Source organism: Leucoraja erinacea, chromosome 34 (assembly GCF_028641065.1).
Source record: "Leucoraja erinacea ecotype New England chromosome 34, Leri_hhj_1, whole genome shotgun sequence".
NCBI lineage: Eukaryota > Metazoa > Chordata > Chondrichthyes > Rajiformes > Rajidae > Leucoraja > Leucoraja erinaceus.
In genome coordinates this window covers 2,071,061-2,087,500 of record NC_073410.1, presented here as the reverse complement: position 1 = coordinate 2,087,500, position 16,440 = coordinate 2,071,061, and the positions used below count along the sequence as shown (strand labels likewise).

The following is a 16,440-nucleotide window of genomic DNA, read 5'->3' as shown; positions in this document are numbered from 1 at the left end:
GAATTCCACAGATTGTGTGTGTATTGATTGTATTCCTGTACATCGATAGGGTACCAGTGAGAAAGACCGGCCGTGTGAAACGTGTGGGAAGAATCTGGCTGATTGCATCGGACACTACGGTTACATTGACTTGGAACTTCCCTGCTTCCATGTTGGTTATTTCAAAGCCATTATTGGAATCTTACAGGTAAGAATCAATAACACAGGCACAAGCAACTGCAGAGTGAGTCAGGCAGCATCTGTGGAGGGACAGACTATCAAATGGCATCTACTACAAACCCACCGACTCCCACAGTGGTTTGGATGACATCTCCTCCCACCCTATCTCTTGCAAATGGTTTATGGAATGATACAGATTTCACTGTTTGAAGAAGTGTCCCGACCCAAAACGCCACCTCTCCATATCTTCCAAAGGTGCTGCCTGACCTGCTGAGTGACTTCAGACTTCCTTGTGTCTACATTTCACTGCATTATGGCGACTGATATGCAAGTGTACCGAATGCCAAGAGTGTTTTATTGTCATGTGTCCCAGATAGAACAATGACATTCTTAATTAGCAGCAGCACGACACAATATGTAAACATAGTACACTGTAAACAATATAATAAGCAAGAGGAAAAAAACGTTTTTTTAAGTATTATTATTTAAATTTGAAAGTAATATTCATCTTAAAGATTTTATTGGAATGTTCATGGACTTCTTCAACGTTTCTGTCTGTTTTCCCAGATGATCTGCAAAATATGTTCCCGTGTCATGCTGTCTGCAGAGGAACGGAAACTGTTTCTGGATGCTTTGAAAAAGCCTGGCTTAACCTATCTTCAGAAAAGGGGCCTGAAAAAGAAAATCTCTGAAAAATGTAGAAAGAAGACTATATGTCTATTTTGTGGAGCGTTTAATGGTAAAAGCTGATTATGAAAAAATATACCTAGTAACAGACAGCACAGTGACACAGCTGGTTGCTGCTGTCTCACAGCACCTGAGACGTGGGTTTGATCCTGACCTCAGGTGTTGTCTGTGTGGAGTTTGCATGTTCTCCATGTGACCGCATGCAGGGCCGTCTTAATGCAGGTGCATGCTGGGCGGTTGCCCGGGGCCCCACGCTCATCTATGTATTGTAGAATGTTATTGTAGAACAAGTGCAGGGGCATATTTGATTCGGCACAAATAAACTGGAAGTGCAGGGGCCCCTGGGGGCCTAGAATGCTGTTAAGACAGCCCTGACTGCATGGATTCAGTTTCTTCCCACATTCCAAGGATGTGTGGTTTTATCGGTTAAATGGCCTCTGTAAATTGGCCCCAGCGTGTAGGGAGTGGATGCGAAAGTGGAATAACAAAGACCTTGTGTGTATGTGTGATTGATGATCAGCGTGGACTTGGTGGGCCGAAGGGCCTGTTTGCATGCTGTACCTCTAAATGACACTATTCAAAAACAGCACAGAAGCAACAGAGAAGACATATACTATGGCAAAGATTATATGGCAGAGAAGGTATATACTATGGCAGAGAAGGCATATACTATGGCAGAGGACTGCAAAGGATTTAAAAAACAACTAAAAAAGCAATAAGGGGCGAAAAGATGAAAAATGAAAGTAAGCTAGCCATCTTGGGGGGACATCTGAAGTACGATGAAAGCATTGTACAATCTTTTTAATTATATTTGTATCATATAATGAATAATCACTTTTTTAATTACTTCAGTGTAGTTAGCTTTCGTCAAGTTAAGTGCCGATGCTTTGTTTTAAATAGGTCCTGTGAAAAAATGTGGTTTGCTGAAAATTATTCATGAAAAGTACAAGACCAATAAGAAAGTAATGGATCCTGTGGTGTCCGATTTCCTCCAGTCCTTCGATATAGCCATTGAACATAACAAAGAGATGGAGGCTTTGCTAGGCAGAGCACAGGTTAGTAATGTTGAACATTATTGGACATTATTGGACGCAGAATTACATTAATTCCATTGACTGAATGATTGCTTTATCAAATAATTTTAGAAATATGGTGGCTCAATCTCTAAAACTGCTTCTTAATAAATAGAACATTAGAATAAGGTTAAACCACATATCCATCTTATTAATGCATTAGGCATCAGTCATTTTGATTATTTGTAAGTAACGTTGGGTATTTACTGCAAAGTTGCTTACCGATGTTTAAGAAGGAACTGCAGATGCTGGAAAAATCGAAGGTAGACAAATAATGCTGGAGGAACTCAGCGGGTGAGACCCGAAACGTCGGCTATTCCTTCTCTACATAGATGCTGCCTCACCCGCTGAGTTCCTCCAGCATTTTTTGTCTACCTTTGCTTACCGATGTGATTGCTTTAATATTTTAGTTTAGTTCAGAGATGCAGTGCAGAAACAGGCGCTTCGTTCCACCAAGTCCGCGCCGACCAGCGATCCCCGTACACAAACACTATTCTACACACTAGGGACAATTTACAATTTTTACCAAAGCCAATTATCCTTCAAACCTGTACATCATTGGAGCGTGGGTGTAAACCGGAGCATCGGGAGAAAATCCACGCAGGTCACCATGAGAACGTAAAACTCCGTAGTCGGGATCGAACCCGGCGCTGTGAGGCGGCGACTCTAAAACTGCGCCGCTGCACCACGCCTAAATCTTTACTTTTATCATTATCATGTATCTTTATCATGTTCGGCGAAACGATTGCCAAGCCTACGCTTGGTCTCACCGATGTAGAGCAGTTGACATCTAGAGCAGCGGATGCAATAGATGAGGTTGGAGGAGGTGCAGGTGAACCTCTGCCGCACCTGGAACGACTGCTTGGGTCCTTGAATGGAGTCGAGGGGGGAGATAAAGCGACAAGTGTAGCATCTCTTGCGGCTGCAAGGGAAAGTACCCGGGGGAGGGGGTGGTACGGGTGGGAAGGGAAGAATTGACCAGGGAATTACGGAGGGAGCAGTCTTTGCGGAAAGCAGACAGGGAGGGAGATGGGATGACGTGGCGAGTGGTGGGGTCATGTTGGAGGTGGCGAAAATGGCAGCATTGATTATATGCACTGCAATCTAACAAAAATGTGTCTTTACAACTTTATCTTGCAGGAGAATCTCAACCCCCTTGTGGTGTTAAATATATTCAAAAGAATTCCCTCTGAAGATGTCCCACTGCTTCTCATGAACCTGGAGGCAGGGAAGCCTGCAGATCTGGTGCTCACTCGGTTATTAGTCCCACCACTGTGCATTCGCCCCTCAGTAGTCAGCGACTTGAAATCAGGCACAAACGAAGACGACCTCACCATGAAACTGACGGAAATCATCTTCTTAAACGACGTAATTAAAAAGGTTTGGTTACGTTTCTTTAACTTGAGTTAGAAACAATGAGTGTAATTAAATAACGAATGATTCAGAGGGTGGTGAATCTGTGGAATTCTTTGCCACAGAAGTCTGTGGAGGCCAAGTCAATGGATATATTTAAGGCAGAGATAGATAGATTCTGGATTAGTACGGGTGTCGAGGGTTATGGGGATGGGGTTAGAAGGGGAAGGTAGATCAGCCATGATTGAATGGCGGGGTAGACTTGATGGGCCGAATGGCCTAATTCTGCTCCTATCACTTTTGAAATTATATATTCCATCTTCAGCAGTGTAAAACTAACGTCTATTCACCAGTGCTTCAACCTCAGTAATCAGTACAGCTCTGGGTCTTAGCAATAAGCAGCAAAATCTTAACTTTAGATTGCTTATTGTCACGTACCGAGGTACAGTGAACAGCCTTGTTTTACATGCTGTCCAAACAGATCATATGTACCACACATAGGTACAATCAGTTCAAACTCGAGTACAATACAAAGAGCAAAGGGGAAGGTACAGGTCATTTGAAGAAGGTTCCCAACCTGAAACGTCGCCTATCACCCCTATCCATTATATAACTAGCTATATATGGAAGGGTAAGGTGTGAAAACAACAAATTAAAGCAGACGATGATTAAGGAACTGAAGAATGGTTCATTGTTAGTTGAGGGGAGGGTGTCAAAGGGTCCCTACCTTATTTGGGGTAAGGTGGTGGAAGTGGCAAGTGCTGGTTTTAAAGATGGAAGAAAGCGATTATGGAAACATGTACTGCGGAGAATGTTGTGGTTAATATCAGGAAGCAGGTGAGAACACACTTTGAGCTAAATATGTGTGAGTTACAACAAGGGGAAATAATCAGCAGGACACAGATAATGTAATGTTGATTGGACTGGTGATTTTATTTGCACCTAGGTCTTTTTGTCTACAGTAGAATTGAATAGAAAGCACTTGGATCAAAAACGTGATCATGGGAATGTGGGGATGAAAGAGAAATTAGTGTTGACTATTTAAAACTTTGTATTTGTAACGTGAGTAGATTCTACTTTCAAGGCACAGATTTGGATAATGGTCTCTTGTTTCTTCAGCATCGCATGTCTGGAGCGAAGACACAAATGATCATGGAAGACTGGGACTTCTTACAATTACAGTGTGCACTGTATATCAATAGTGAGCTCTCTGGCATTCCTCTCAACATGGCACCGAAGAAATGGACCAGGGGATTTGTACAGAGACTGAAAGGAAAACAGGGTAAGTTGTTTTTGTTTTAATTGCACTGAACATCTTTCTGGTTAAATGCGCACAGAAAATGCTAGCAACAATCGGGTCAAAGAATCGTCATTGTAACTCTTCCCCTATTAATCTTATTATTATCGAGTCCACATACAAGATTAGTTCAGCCAGAGTTGAAGACACTTCTCGGCATCTGCATACAATGGTGGCTGTCTTGTGCGTGTGTGGTGGTGGAAAGATTGGTGAAAACTGGGCCGCGATGTGAACGCTCTTTCCTTGACCCCCCCCCACCCCCCCGATTAATGTAGAGCATGGAACAGTACAGTGCAGGAGCAGGCCCTTCAGCCTAACATGTACAGTATATGCCAACCATCATGGCTCGCTTTCCTCATATGTGGATGGAAATAGACAAGTGACATTTCAGGTAGACAAAAATGCTGGAGAAACTCAGCGGGTGCAGCAGCATTTATGGAGCGAAGGAAATAGGCAACGTTTCAGGCCGAAACCCAGATAGTTTGTTTGGTTGTTTGTTTGTTGTCTTTTTGCACAAAGTCCACGAACATTGCCACTTTTCATTTCACTGCACATCTCGTACGTGTATGTGACGAATAAACTTGACTTGACTTGATACTTCAGGTCAGGATCTTTCTTCAGATTTCTTCTTCAGGGGCAAGAGAGCTGGGGTTGGGACAAAGTCTGGCATGTGATAGGTGGATACAGGTGGAGGGGGGGGGTGGGTTCCTACTATGATCGGTCTGAAGAAGGGTCTTGACCTGAAACATCGTCGCTCTGTTTAGCTCCACGGATGCTGCTGAGTTCCACCAGTGCTTGTGTATTTCCCCTCAAGAGCTGCAGTTTCTTGTGTCGCCAATGGATGGCATCGTCTTCCCACTGGGAGAAAGTAAAAACAAGAAACCCAAGCAACACGACTACTGCAGCCCAATGACAAAACTCTGGTATCTGTTGCCCACCTAATCCTGTCGTGTGAAATTATCCCCCCTCCCCCACATCAGTCTGAGGAAGGGTCTCGACCTGATACGTCGCCTATTCCTTCACTCCATAGATGCTGCCTCACCTGCTGGGTTTCTCCAGCATTTGTATCTACCAGCATTTTGTGTTGTATCATCAGGGTAAACCAATATCTGCAGTTCCTTCCTACACAGTTAATTCAGGATGTTGATCTCTTGGGAATGATTGAAATCATGAACATGTCCAGTACATTGGGAAAGCATAAAGCAGAATGGTTTTATTTTCCCTCAACACATGAATTGGGGAAAGAAAAGATCATTTTTCTTTTCGCTCAGAATCCTCAGCTCCTGTGACACCATCTCCACATCATCATTACATTTAATTCTGTCTGAATCCCCTTCTTAGAGCACAAAATGTAACTGCAGAGGCTGCTCCAAAACAACAATGTATGCACAGGTCCTTCTCAGTGTAGGGCATTGTACCTGTGTGCTGTTCGTAACCTATACCATTAACAGGTGGGAAATGTGGCCACTTACAGAGGTGCCACCCAGCAGAAGATGCAGCCTCACTGTAGCTGGCATGTCGATCCCATCAACACCCCAACCACTACTACTACATACGGGCTTTACTGGAGACGGGCATTTATAACCTGGGTTACAGTATTTGACATAGTGAAACTAATTCTCCATTCGAAAAATTCTTTAGGTCGATTTCGAGGGAATCTGTCTGGGAAACGCGTGGATTTCTCCAGCAGAACTGTGATTTCTCCTGATCCCAATCTGCGAATAGATGAAGTAGCAGTCCCAGTGCATGTGGCCAAGATCCTGACCTACCCCGAAAGGGTGAGTTCTCCTTTTAAGGCACACTTCTTTACTTGATATGGGAAGTACCTGTTCATTCATTCATCATCGTTGAAAACATTAGCGATGCAGTGGTGCTGGTTTCCGACAGGAACGGTGACGGACGCACCACACATCTCTGTCCTCCAGTTCCTGCGGACTTCCGCCGCTGGAAGTATAGGGTTTTGTTGCGTGTGTTTGCTGTATCGTCATTCCTTACAATGCCGTGTACAACAGTGATCGCAACTTCTACTGAAGTGTGGACGGCCGTTGGCTCGTTAGGAGCCCATCCGCCCTTTGACAGGTCTTGTTTTTGGTCCTGCTAGGGGTCCACAGCCCCCTCCTCACCTGGCAAACCCAGGTGGGGGAGGGTTTAGTGGCCGACTATCCCACTAAAGTACCTGGTACTACACATAAACATGGTTATTTTTACTGCAGGTGACAAAGGCCAATCTGGAACTATTGCGAAAACTTGTGTGCAGCGGACCTGAAGTCCATCCAGGGGCTAACTTCATTCAGCAGCGGCACACTAATCTGAAAAGGTAAAAACTTACTTTTAGTTTTATGTATAGAGGAAGGATTTTTTTTTGTTTACTATTTCCAATGCAATTTGAAATATTGTTAATTTATTTTAGGTGCAGTAAATCATTCATGTTGATGGTTATACAAACTCCGCACCGCTCCCGTAGTCAGGATCGAACCCGGTTCTCCGGCGCTGTTGTAATTTCATTACAAAAAGCTGGAGTAACATTCAGCGGGTCAGGCGGCATCTCTGGAGAAAAGGAATAGGGTTGAGACCCATCTTCAAACTGAGAGTCAGGGGAAAGGGAAGAGGCAGATATAGACGGTGATATAGAGAGATATAGAACAAATGAATGAAATAAATGAATCAGAGAGCCGGAGGAATCACAGAGGGAGCCGAGAGAGGATGTTGTAAAACTCTCATCACAGAGAGGAGAACTTCAAAGCAGGCATACCTTGAGGATATTTTGCTGTGGAGCAGACAATGTGTCGGAAGGAACTGCACTTTGTCTTATTTTGTCTTCTTGTAAACAGGTTCCTAAGATATGGAAACAGGGAGAAGATGGCACAGGAACTGAAATATGGTGACATCGTGGAAAGACATCTAATTGATGGAGATATAGTGCTGTTCAATAGGCAGCCATCGCTGCATAAATTGAGCATCATGGCCCACATAGTAAGCATTTTGTAAAACATGAACTGCTGTGAAGAGTGGATTATTCATATTCTGGGTTGTCCAATTATGGGTGTATAATTGTACTATGTAAGATGAATAAAGCTTTCACATCAGCTAATTGAATATGATACTGGAAAAATAATTAGATAAATGTGTAATTTAAAACCACGCTAGCATGTTGTGCTATTGATTGTTTTGACATATCTTCAAGACGTGAAAAATGTAAGAGAAAAGGCAAGGCTAATCTGTAGCAAGAAATGATAAATGTAGAGGCTGACAAGATAAAAGATGTGTAACAGCAATTAATTTAGCCTTTTTATTTTTTACTTATTCTGTTGTCAATCTCAGGCCGTGGTAAAACCACACCGTACATTCAGGTTCAATGAATGCGTTTGCACACCATATAATGCAGACTTTGATGGGGATGAAATGAACCTCCACCTTCCTCAAACTGAGGAGGCGAAGGCGGAAGCACTTATCCTTATGGGGGTAGGTGTGATTTAATTGCCATTTTTACTCTTTTCTGACAGTGCTTTAGGAATTTGACATGTATTACTCCTGATTTCAATTTAACATGGGGAGTTGTAAAAGGGCCTGTCCCACTTACCCGACTTTTTTCAGCGACTTGCCGGCACCCGTCGTACTGGCGGCAGGTCGCCGAAAATTTTCAACATGTTGAAAATCCAGCGGAGACCAGAAAAAGGTATGACTCTTTGGGCGACTACTCACGGCCATACGGGCGACATGTTCTCCATGCAACCCCATAAATGGGTAAATAAATAGCGATGAGAGAAAGTGAAATATTTTCTTCAACTTCTACAGATGCTGTACCCAACCATTGTCATGGATTGGGAATGGTCGGCATGTTTAAATTTAGAATATAGCCGTATCTCGGCAATTGGAATAATAAAAATGGTTGGGATTAGTAATTTAGAATGCATGATTGGGCAGTGATCTGGGATATGCTACAAGTGCACTTGCATCAAGATTGAATTATCTAACTCTCTGTGAAAGGAAGTGTCTTAATAAAAGGGGTCTTTTCTGTACCCTGTTTTTTACGCCAATTAAGAATAACATACCTGGCTGAAGCTAGCAAGGTGGGAAACTCCAGTCATTAAAGTGGCTTTCACCTGTCATTGTAACTGAAGCAAGAGTTGAAACTTTCTAACCTTTGTTATTTTACTTTACATCTCTTAGATTAGTTACTGCATTGTTAACCATAACTTTATTGAGTTGTAATATTTATCGATTAATTTTGCTCACTATGTGTCAATCTCTGAACCAGTCAAGATGTTCTGGTGCATAGTTCATCAGTGAATTTCTTTTCTCTTTAGACAAAAGCAAACTTGGTAACTCCGAGAAATGGCGAGCCACTAATTGCAGCGATCCAAGACTTTTTAACAGGTGAAGTAAAGTTGAGCGTTTTTGTGTTAAAGTCTGAGACTGAGATCTCAGACCAATGGAAATACTACACTCGAAGATTTGGTTTCAGGATTTATGTTCTCTGCATATTTACCAGAGGTTAACTCAGGACAGCTGTATATATTTTATTTTTTTGTTTGTTTAAACTCCTTTTGAGTAGAGTTACAACTTTATTTATTTTTGAGTGGTCGTATAATGCAATTTGCTATGATCCATAGTAATCAAATTTGTGTTATATTTAAAAAAAAATTCTATTAGCATATTAATTATATCTTTTTTTAAATGGTTAATTCTTAACAATTTAATCCTTAATTATCAAATTTTCTGTGTTGGGTTGTTATTTTTAATATTTTCATTGTTATCTGATTCGGAAGAGAAAGAACACCAAAGTTATTGAATGGTAACAAAGTCAGTTTCTCAGTCTGTCTTTGTTTCGGTAGAGATGACTAGAAAATGTTCAAACATGGTGCACTTTTCCTTTTGTGAACAAATGCAGAAATTAATCTAACATGGTTTCCATTATCAATTTCAAGTTGATCTTGAATCAAGCATGGCAGTGATCTGAAACAATGGTAACAATCTTTTCCAAAGTAATTTCTGATTTCCAGTACTTGGTTGACATTTTGAGTCTAGCCTTAACTGTAGAGCACATTAAGACTAGCAGAAGACTGCATTTTTCTCCCTCCCCAACCTAATGTTTCTGGGAATTGGAAATCCATGCTATTCTAATAATGGATAATTCAATTCAAGGATTTGATGTTTGGAAAAAAATATCTCTATTCAATAGGGTGCCAGTGTGTGCAGGCTTGTAATTGCTGCCTTACAGCACCAGAGACCCCAGGTTCGATCCTGACTACGGGTGCTGTCTGTATGGAGTTTGCACGTTCTCACTGTGGGTTTTCTCTGGGTGCTCCGGTTTCCTCCCACATTCGAAAGAGGTTTGTAGGTTAATTGGACCTCGTGTGTAGGTAGGAGTGATCGTTGGTCGGCATGGACTCAGTGGGCCGAAGGTCCTGTTTCCACGTTTTATCTTTAAACTAAACTAAATTTGGAAATACTGCCGATATTCACTGTAGTGTAGCCAACGGTGTCATTAAATGGCTCGGTACTTAGCAGCTATGAAGATGCCCTTTTAAAGAACCAATTTCCTCCTTGTCTGTGTAGGTGCCTATCTACTTACGATGAAGGACACTTTCTTTGACAGAGCAAAGACATGTCAGATTGTTGCCTCCATTCTCGCAGGGAAAGATGAACGAATCAAAATTAGTCTTCCACATCCTGCAATCGTGAAGGTACCACATTCAAGATACTGAACTGATTCATCTTGGGATGCAGAAAATAAGCTGGGCGCTTGAATAGGGTTGTCCTTTGTGTGTTAGTTCTTAAGATGGTTCAACGACTACATATTAGGGTTATTTTGTATTGGGCACAATCACAGAACAGTTGCAGCATAGATGAAGGCCACACTGATCATGTCCACACTCAGCGTCTTCCCTGTAGCCTGGCCAATCTTTCTTCATATATTTATCCAATTCCCTCTTGACAAGGACACAGAACCTGTCTCCACATCAGCAGGCAATGCCTTCCAGCTTCCCACTTTACACTTGGAGAAATGCAGTTGGACGAGTTAAAATCCAACTGTACCCCGACTCCATAGAAAATGTGTTGTTTTCGAAGAACATGTTATAAGTGTATGGGATTCTCAGGTAGGTAGATAAAAGCAACCAGACAGTTTTCATTGCCTCATTTAAACTGTTAAACACATTAAGTGGCCTAAATTTTTACAGCACAGTTAGTATTTACAGTTACATTCTTAGATTATATATTGTAGTATGGGCAAACAGATATAGACTATAGACAATAGGTGCAGGAGTAGGCCATTCGGACCTTCGAGCCAGCACCGCCATTCAATACGATCGTGGCTGATCATCCCCAATCAGTACCCCGTTCCTGCCTTCTCCCCATATCCGCTATTTTTAAGAGCACTATCTAGCTCTCTCTTGAAACCATCCAGAGAGCCTGCCTCCACCGCCCTCTGAGGCAGAGAATTCCACAGACTTTTTGTTATAGGTATTATACTATATAGCCAAATACATACTGCATGCCAGTCATCCCACGAATGAATTAATTCAGGTGCATTGCACAAATTTGATTCTGTTATGATTGTTTTATGACTGCGGTGATAAAGAATTAAATGTTAATTTGTAAATCCGTCCTGGCAGTCGAGAGCTGGGCTTGGTGTGTGTGCTAACGTGAGTGATAATATCAGACTGTCTCCTTCACAGCCCGTCACACTGTGGACAGGGAAGCAGATTTTTAGTCTCATTCTCAAACCAAACAAAGACTGTCCTATTAATGCCAACCTGCGCACCAAGGGGAAGCAGTACTGTGGAAAAGGCGAAGACCTCTGCTTCAATGACTCCTGTAAGTCATCAAATCATCAGATCGGAATGGCAAGATTGAAACAAATTCAATCTCACACGGTGGCGCAGTGATAGCGAATGCAGCGCCAGACCCGGGTTCGATCCTGACTACGGGTGCTATCTGGACGGAGTTTGTACGTTCTCCCCGTGACCAGCGTGGGTTTTTTCCGAGATCTTCGGTTTCCACCCTCATTCGAAAGACGTACAGGTTTGTAGGTTAATTGGTTTGGTAAATGTAAAAAAATGTCCCTAGTGGGTGTAGGATGGTGTTAATGTGTGGGGGTCGCTGGTCGGCGCGGACCCAATGGGCCGAAGGGCCAGTTACCGCGCTGTATCTCTAAAGTAAACTAAACTATATTATAGTCTCAAAAATGATTGGTTTTATGGGAGGTACTTTTGTTACCAATGGGTTCAAATTTGGCGCAGATTTGGTGTCAATCAGGCTGGCTTCAAATTAAACTTGTAGTTTTGGCTATCTGCATAGCTTGACATTTCAATGTGATTTTGTACAGCATTCATTGTATAATTGAATTTTGAATTCAGTGGAACACAGGCATATATATATATATATATCACTCCTGTCTGGTATCTCATTGTGTCTGTTGGTATCAGAGTAGACTCTACGATACAGGGCATACAATACAGGACTAGTCCATGGAAAATTCAAATAGAATTAATTAGTTGCAATATTCATGCACCCTTTTAATCTTTTTGCTAATATTTCCTTTATATTTGATATGGAACCAATTTTAAATTTCTTTATTCATAGGGTGGTGAATCTGGAATTCATTGCAGCAAAAGGCTGTGGAGGCCAAGTCAATGGATGTTTTTAAGGCAGAGATAGATAGATTCTTGATTAGTACGGGTGTTAGGGGTTATGGGGAGAAGGCAGGAGAATGGGGTTGAGAGGGAAGGATAGATCAGCCTTGATTGAATGTTGGAGTAGATGGGTTGAATGGCCTAATTCTGCTCCTATCACTTATGAAGATATGAATTGATGCAAGTAAGAAGTTCATAGTTGTGTTTTTGGCACATTTATACACTTGACGTGACTCTTGATCCTTGTTCAGAAGGGCCCCTGACTAGTTAGTTATATAACGGCATGTACAACATTAGGTCTTCTGTAGTTACCAGTCCTTCTATCCAAACGCAACGACGTTTTACCTCACTTCATGAGTGCAAATGTTGTCATTTTGCAGTTGTCGTCATCCAGAACAGTGAGCTGCTGGCTGGGAGCCTGGATAAAGGAACTCTGGGCTCAGGATCCAAGAACAATATCTTCTACATCTTACTGAGAGACTGGGGACAGATGGCAGCTGCAGATGCAATGTCTCGTCTTGCTCGCCTGGCTCCCGTCTACCTTTGTGAGTAACTTATCTGAATACATGATGAAATTATACAATTGATTATTTTAACATTCTAATTGCCAGCAATACAATTCACAAAAGATAGACACAAAATGCTGGAATAACTCAGTGGGTCAGGCAGCATTTCTGGAGAAAATGGAGAGGTGACGTTTCGGGTCAGGACTAGTGTGGATGGGAAGTCTTCATCGACATGGGCAAGTGGGTCGAAGGACCTGTTCCAATGTTATAGAACTTATAGAAACGTACAAAATTCTTAAGGGGTTGGACAGGCTAGATGCAGGAAGATTGTTCCCGATGTTAGGGAAGTCCAGGACAAGGGGTCACAGCTTAAGGATCAAGGGGAAAATCCTTTAAAACCGAGATGAGAAGAACTTTTTTCACGCAGAGAGTGGTGAATCTCTGGAACTCTCTGCCACAGAGGGTAGTTGAGGCCAGTTCATTGGCTATATTTAAGAGGGAGTTAGATGTGGCCCTTGTGGCTAAGGGGATCAGGGGGTATGGAGAGATGGCAGGTACGGGATACTGAGTTGGATGATCAGCCGTGATCATATTGAATGGCGGTGCAGGCTCGAAGGGCTGAATGGCCTACTCCTGCACCTAATTTCTATGTTTCTATGTTTCTAATGTTGGATGACTAAATGCCTAATTTTCCTTTCATATGTTTGTTTATTTAAAACATAGCCAATCGGGGATTTTCCATTGGTATTGGCGATGTTACACCAGGGCGGGGACTACTGAAAGCCAAGCAGGAGCTACTTGATGCTGGCTACATGAAATGTGATGAATTCATTCAAGCCCTCAATACAGGCAAACTTCAACAGCAGCCTGGATGTACAGCAGAAGAAACATTGGAAGTAAGGAGATACTGAAAACTTGCAAAGTTAAACCCCTGTCCTACGGTACAAGTTCATTCCAAGAGCTCTCCCGAGTTTGCCCTGATTCGAACGCGGATATTTATGGTAATGGCCACTCGTCGGTACTCGGGGCTCTCGTGGACATTTTTCAACATGTTGCAAAATCTTCCCGAGTCTTCCCGTGCTTACCTGCCGTTAGCAAGTCTTCCCGAGTCCCTGCCGTTAGCGTTACGAGCCGCTAAGAGACGTCCCCGAGCTCTGACGTACCTGCTACGTTCATTCTCCGTGCTTACCACTTTTTTTTAACTCTGGAGAGCTCTTGGAATGAACTCGTACCGTGGGACAGGGCTATTAAAAAAAAAACTTTCCACACTTTTCTCTGGTTATTCATTTCATTCCTTTTAACAATAAGATGGTGATTCCTATGAGAGACCAAATGAATTGAAGCCTACATTATAAAACAGAATATGAGTGATGTTTAATGAAGAAGTATGTCTTCCAGAAATTGGTCTCTAAAGTAATTTACATGCTGTTTTTCCCCAACATGTATCTTTTTAGCTGAAATCTCTCGAGTGAATATTCAGTTGTTAAGATGGCTGGCTTCATTTCATCACAAAACTGACAGTAGTGTAAAGTTATAAAAGCAAAATAAATTGAAATACGAATGCACTATTTCACCTCTTGTCCCTTGAATTTTCCTTATTTAAGTTTGTTTTCAATAAGCTCCGAGTGATCTTTTATCACAATTCTACTTACTTACACTAACCTAGTATTCATTGAATCTCTTAATATCCAAGTCTATCTAGCCCAGTCTTTCCCAACAATCGGGTAGAGAATTATACAGATTCACAAATTTCTTATCTCACTCCAGAAGGAGCAGACTCTTAGTTTGTGATTTGCGAAAGGAAATATCAACTCTGCATTTACCCTGTCGAACCCCATAGGAATTTTGTATGTTTCTATGAAATCGTTACACATTCTTCTAAAGTCGAGAGTATGGCAATTGTTTCCTTTCTTGGGTAGAGTCACCAGACATGCTTGGAGCGATCTCACCAGCTCCTTAAATATTTAGAGAAAACTTGTATTAGAAGCGTTTTGTAAAAACATTGCTGTTTATCTTCCTAATTGATTGTTGTACCCTGTTGTTTTGGCATCTTTTGGTAATCTGTCTACATATCTGTTCCATTATATCCCGCTTGTTATGGAGGGGTCTGGAGTACAATCTCATTAGAATGCTTACACCCTTGTTATTTCTAGCTTTACCAATATCGCCTCAGTATAGCCTCTCACTGCTTGTTTACTTTCAGTTAATGTAGTTTCCTAATCTATCGTCCACTTCATTCAAAGTTAAGTTTGAACTAAAACATTTTTAAAAAGATTATATGTGAAACCTTTTCATATAATTAACACTGTTTCCTGAAGGTCCTTTAACTACCCGATCATTAATTAGCCTTTTCTCATTAAATAATGCTGGATCTAAAATTGCCTTTTATCCAGAGATCCTTGTTATCAAAACTCCTGAAACTTTTGCATGAGAATTATTTAACAAAACCTTCATGTCAGTTTATCGATAAACATTCAGGATTTGTTTTTAAGAGTTAGTCTATAAATTGAAATTAAGAAGGAATAGCAAGACTCATTAAGTTGCCGTGAACTGTTAAAACATTGATTTAGGTTTTATACTTATTGATTTGTGTGTTATTGATGTTGAGTTAATTAGATTGAAATTCATGGTCCTATAGCTAATCATTTCCAGTACTCAAAATAGATACTGACTGTTATCTGTTGCCCATTTGGTATTCAATATAAACAATGAAGGCAGCTGAAACCATACCCCTCCGATCTGCATAAGTTGAAGTTAACACAATATTGTCATTCCAAAGATTCATAGTTTGGTTACCTCAACTTCAGAGGCTGGCATTTTATTCAGAAATCCCTACTGGAGGCTATGAATTTCTCTCGGTGAAACTGCTTTGTGAAATTGGTTCTAAACCTAATGGGATCATAGTGCTGCACAGCACAAGACAGGCCCTTTGGCCCACCTTGTCTATGCCAGGCACGTCCCCTTTGCCCGTATCCCTGTTAATCCTTGCTTTCCATATATATCTGTTAAATGCCTTTTAAATGCTGCAATTGTGCCCATCCCTCCATCTATCTCTGGCAGGTGGTTATTCTGTCTGCTTCTACAGTTTCCTCAGGCAGCTCTTCCCAGATATACGGAGAGAAAGTTGCACCTGTCCCTCTTCATTCTTTCCCTTCTTACCTTAAGCCTATGTCCTTTATGCTTGTTTATGCTGGCCTTGCCGAGGCAGCATAATCAAGGACGAGTCGCATCCTGGCCACTCCCTCTTGTCCCCTCCCATCAGGCAAGAGGTACAGAAGTGTGAAAACTCACACCTTCAGATTCAGGGACAGTTTCTTCCCAGCTGTTATCAGGCAACTGAACCATCCTACCACAACCAGAGAGCAGTCCTGAACTACTATCTTCCTCATTGATGACCCTCTGACTACCCTTGTTCGGACTTTGCTGGCTTTATCTTGCACTAAAATTTATTCCCTTATTATGTATCTATACACTGAAAGTGGCTCGATTGTAATCATGTATTGTCTTTCCGCTGACTGCAGAGCACACAACAAAAGCTTTTCACTGTACCATGGTACACATGATAATGAGTTTTGGATATCTTCTCCCTGGGAAAAAGACTGAGTGTTCACTTTATCCACCCCCATCATGATTTTGTACACCTCACCCATCAACCTCCTACTCTCCAAAGGAAAAAAAGTCCCAGACGACCCAGCCTCTCCCTACAACTCTGATTCCAAGCTCAGGTA

At 41.8% G+C, this 16,440-nt stretch overlaps 1 protein-coding gene across 1 annotated transcript in view; it reads left to right on the top strand.

The window, feature by feature from the left end:
* polr3a (polymerase (RNA) III (DNA directed) polypeptide A) overlaps positions 1 to 16,440 on the top strand; it is a 38,211-nt gene that overhangs the window by 1,316 nt on the left and 20,455 nt on the right. The window contains exons 2-15 of the mRNA XM_055661625.1: positions 50 to 187; positions 727 to 898; positions 1,747 to 1,901; positions 3,060 to 3,299; positions 4,392 to 4,554; positions 6,211 to 6,347; positions 6,783 to 6,886; positions 7,401 to 7,542; positions 7,891 to 8,031; positions 8,877 to 8,946; positions 10,129 to 10,256; positions 11,250 to 11,388; positions 12,587 to 12,751; positions 13,436 to 13,608. Of these exons, the coding sequence (XP_055517600.1) occupies positions 50 to 187; positions 727 to 898; positions 1,747 to 1,901; positions 3,060 to 3,299; positions 4,392 to 4,554; positions 6,211 to 6,347; positions 6,783 to 6,886; positions 7,401 to 7,542; positions 7,891 to 8,031; positions 8,877 to 8,946; positions 10,129 to 10,256; positions 11,250 to 11,388; positions 12,587 to 12,751; positions 13,436 to 13,608 (2,067 nt within the window). The remainder of the gene's footprint in view (positions 1 to 49; positions 188 to 726; positions 899 to 1,746; positions 1,902 to 3,059; positions 3,300 to 4,391; positions 4,555 to 6,210; positions 6,348 to 6,782; positions 6,887 to 7,400; positions 7,543 to 7,890; positions 8,032 to 8,876; positions 8,947 to 10,128; positions 10,257 to 11,249; positions 11,389 to 12,586; positions 12,752 to 13,435; positions 13,609 to 16,440) is intronic.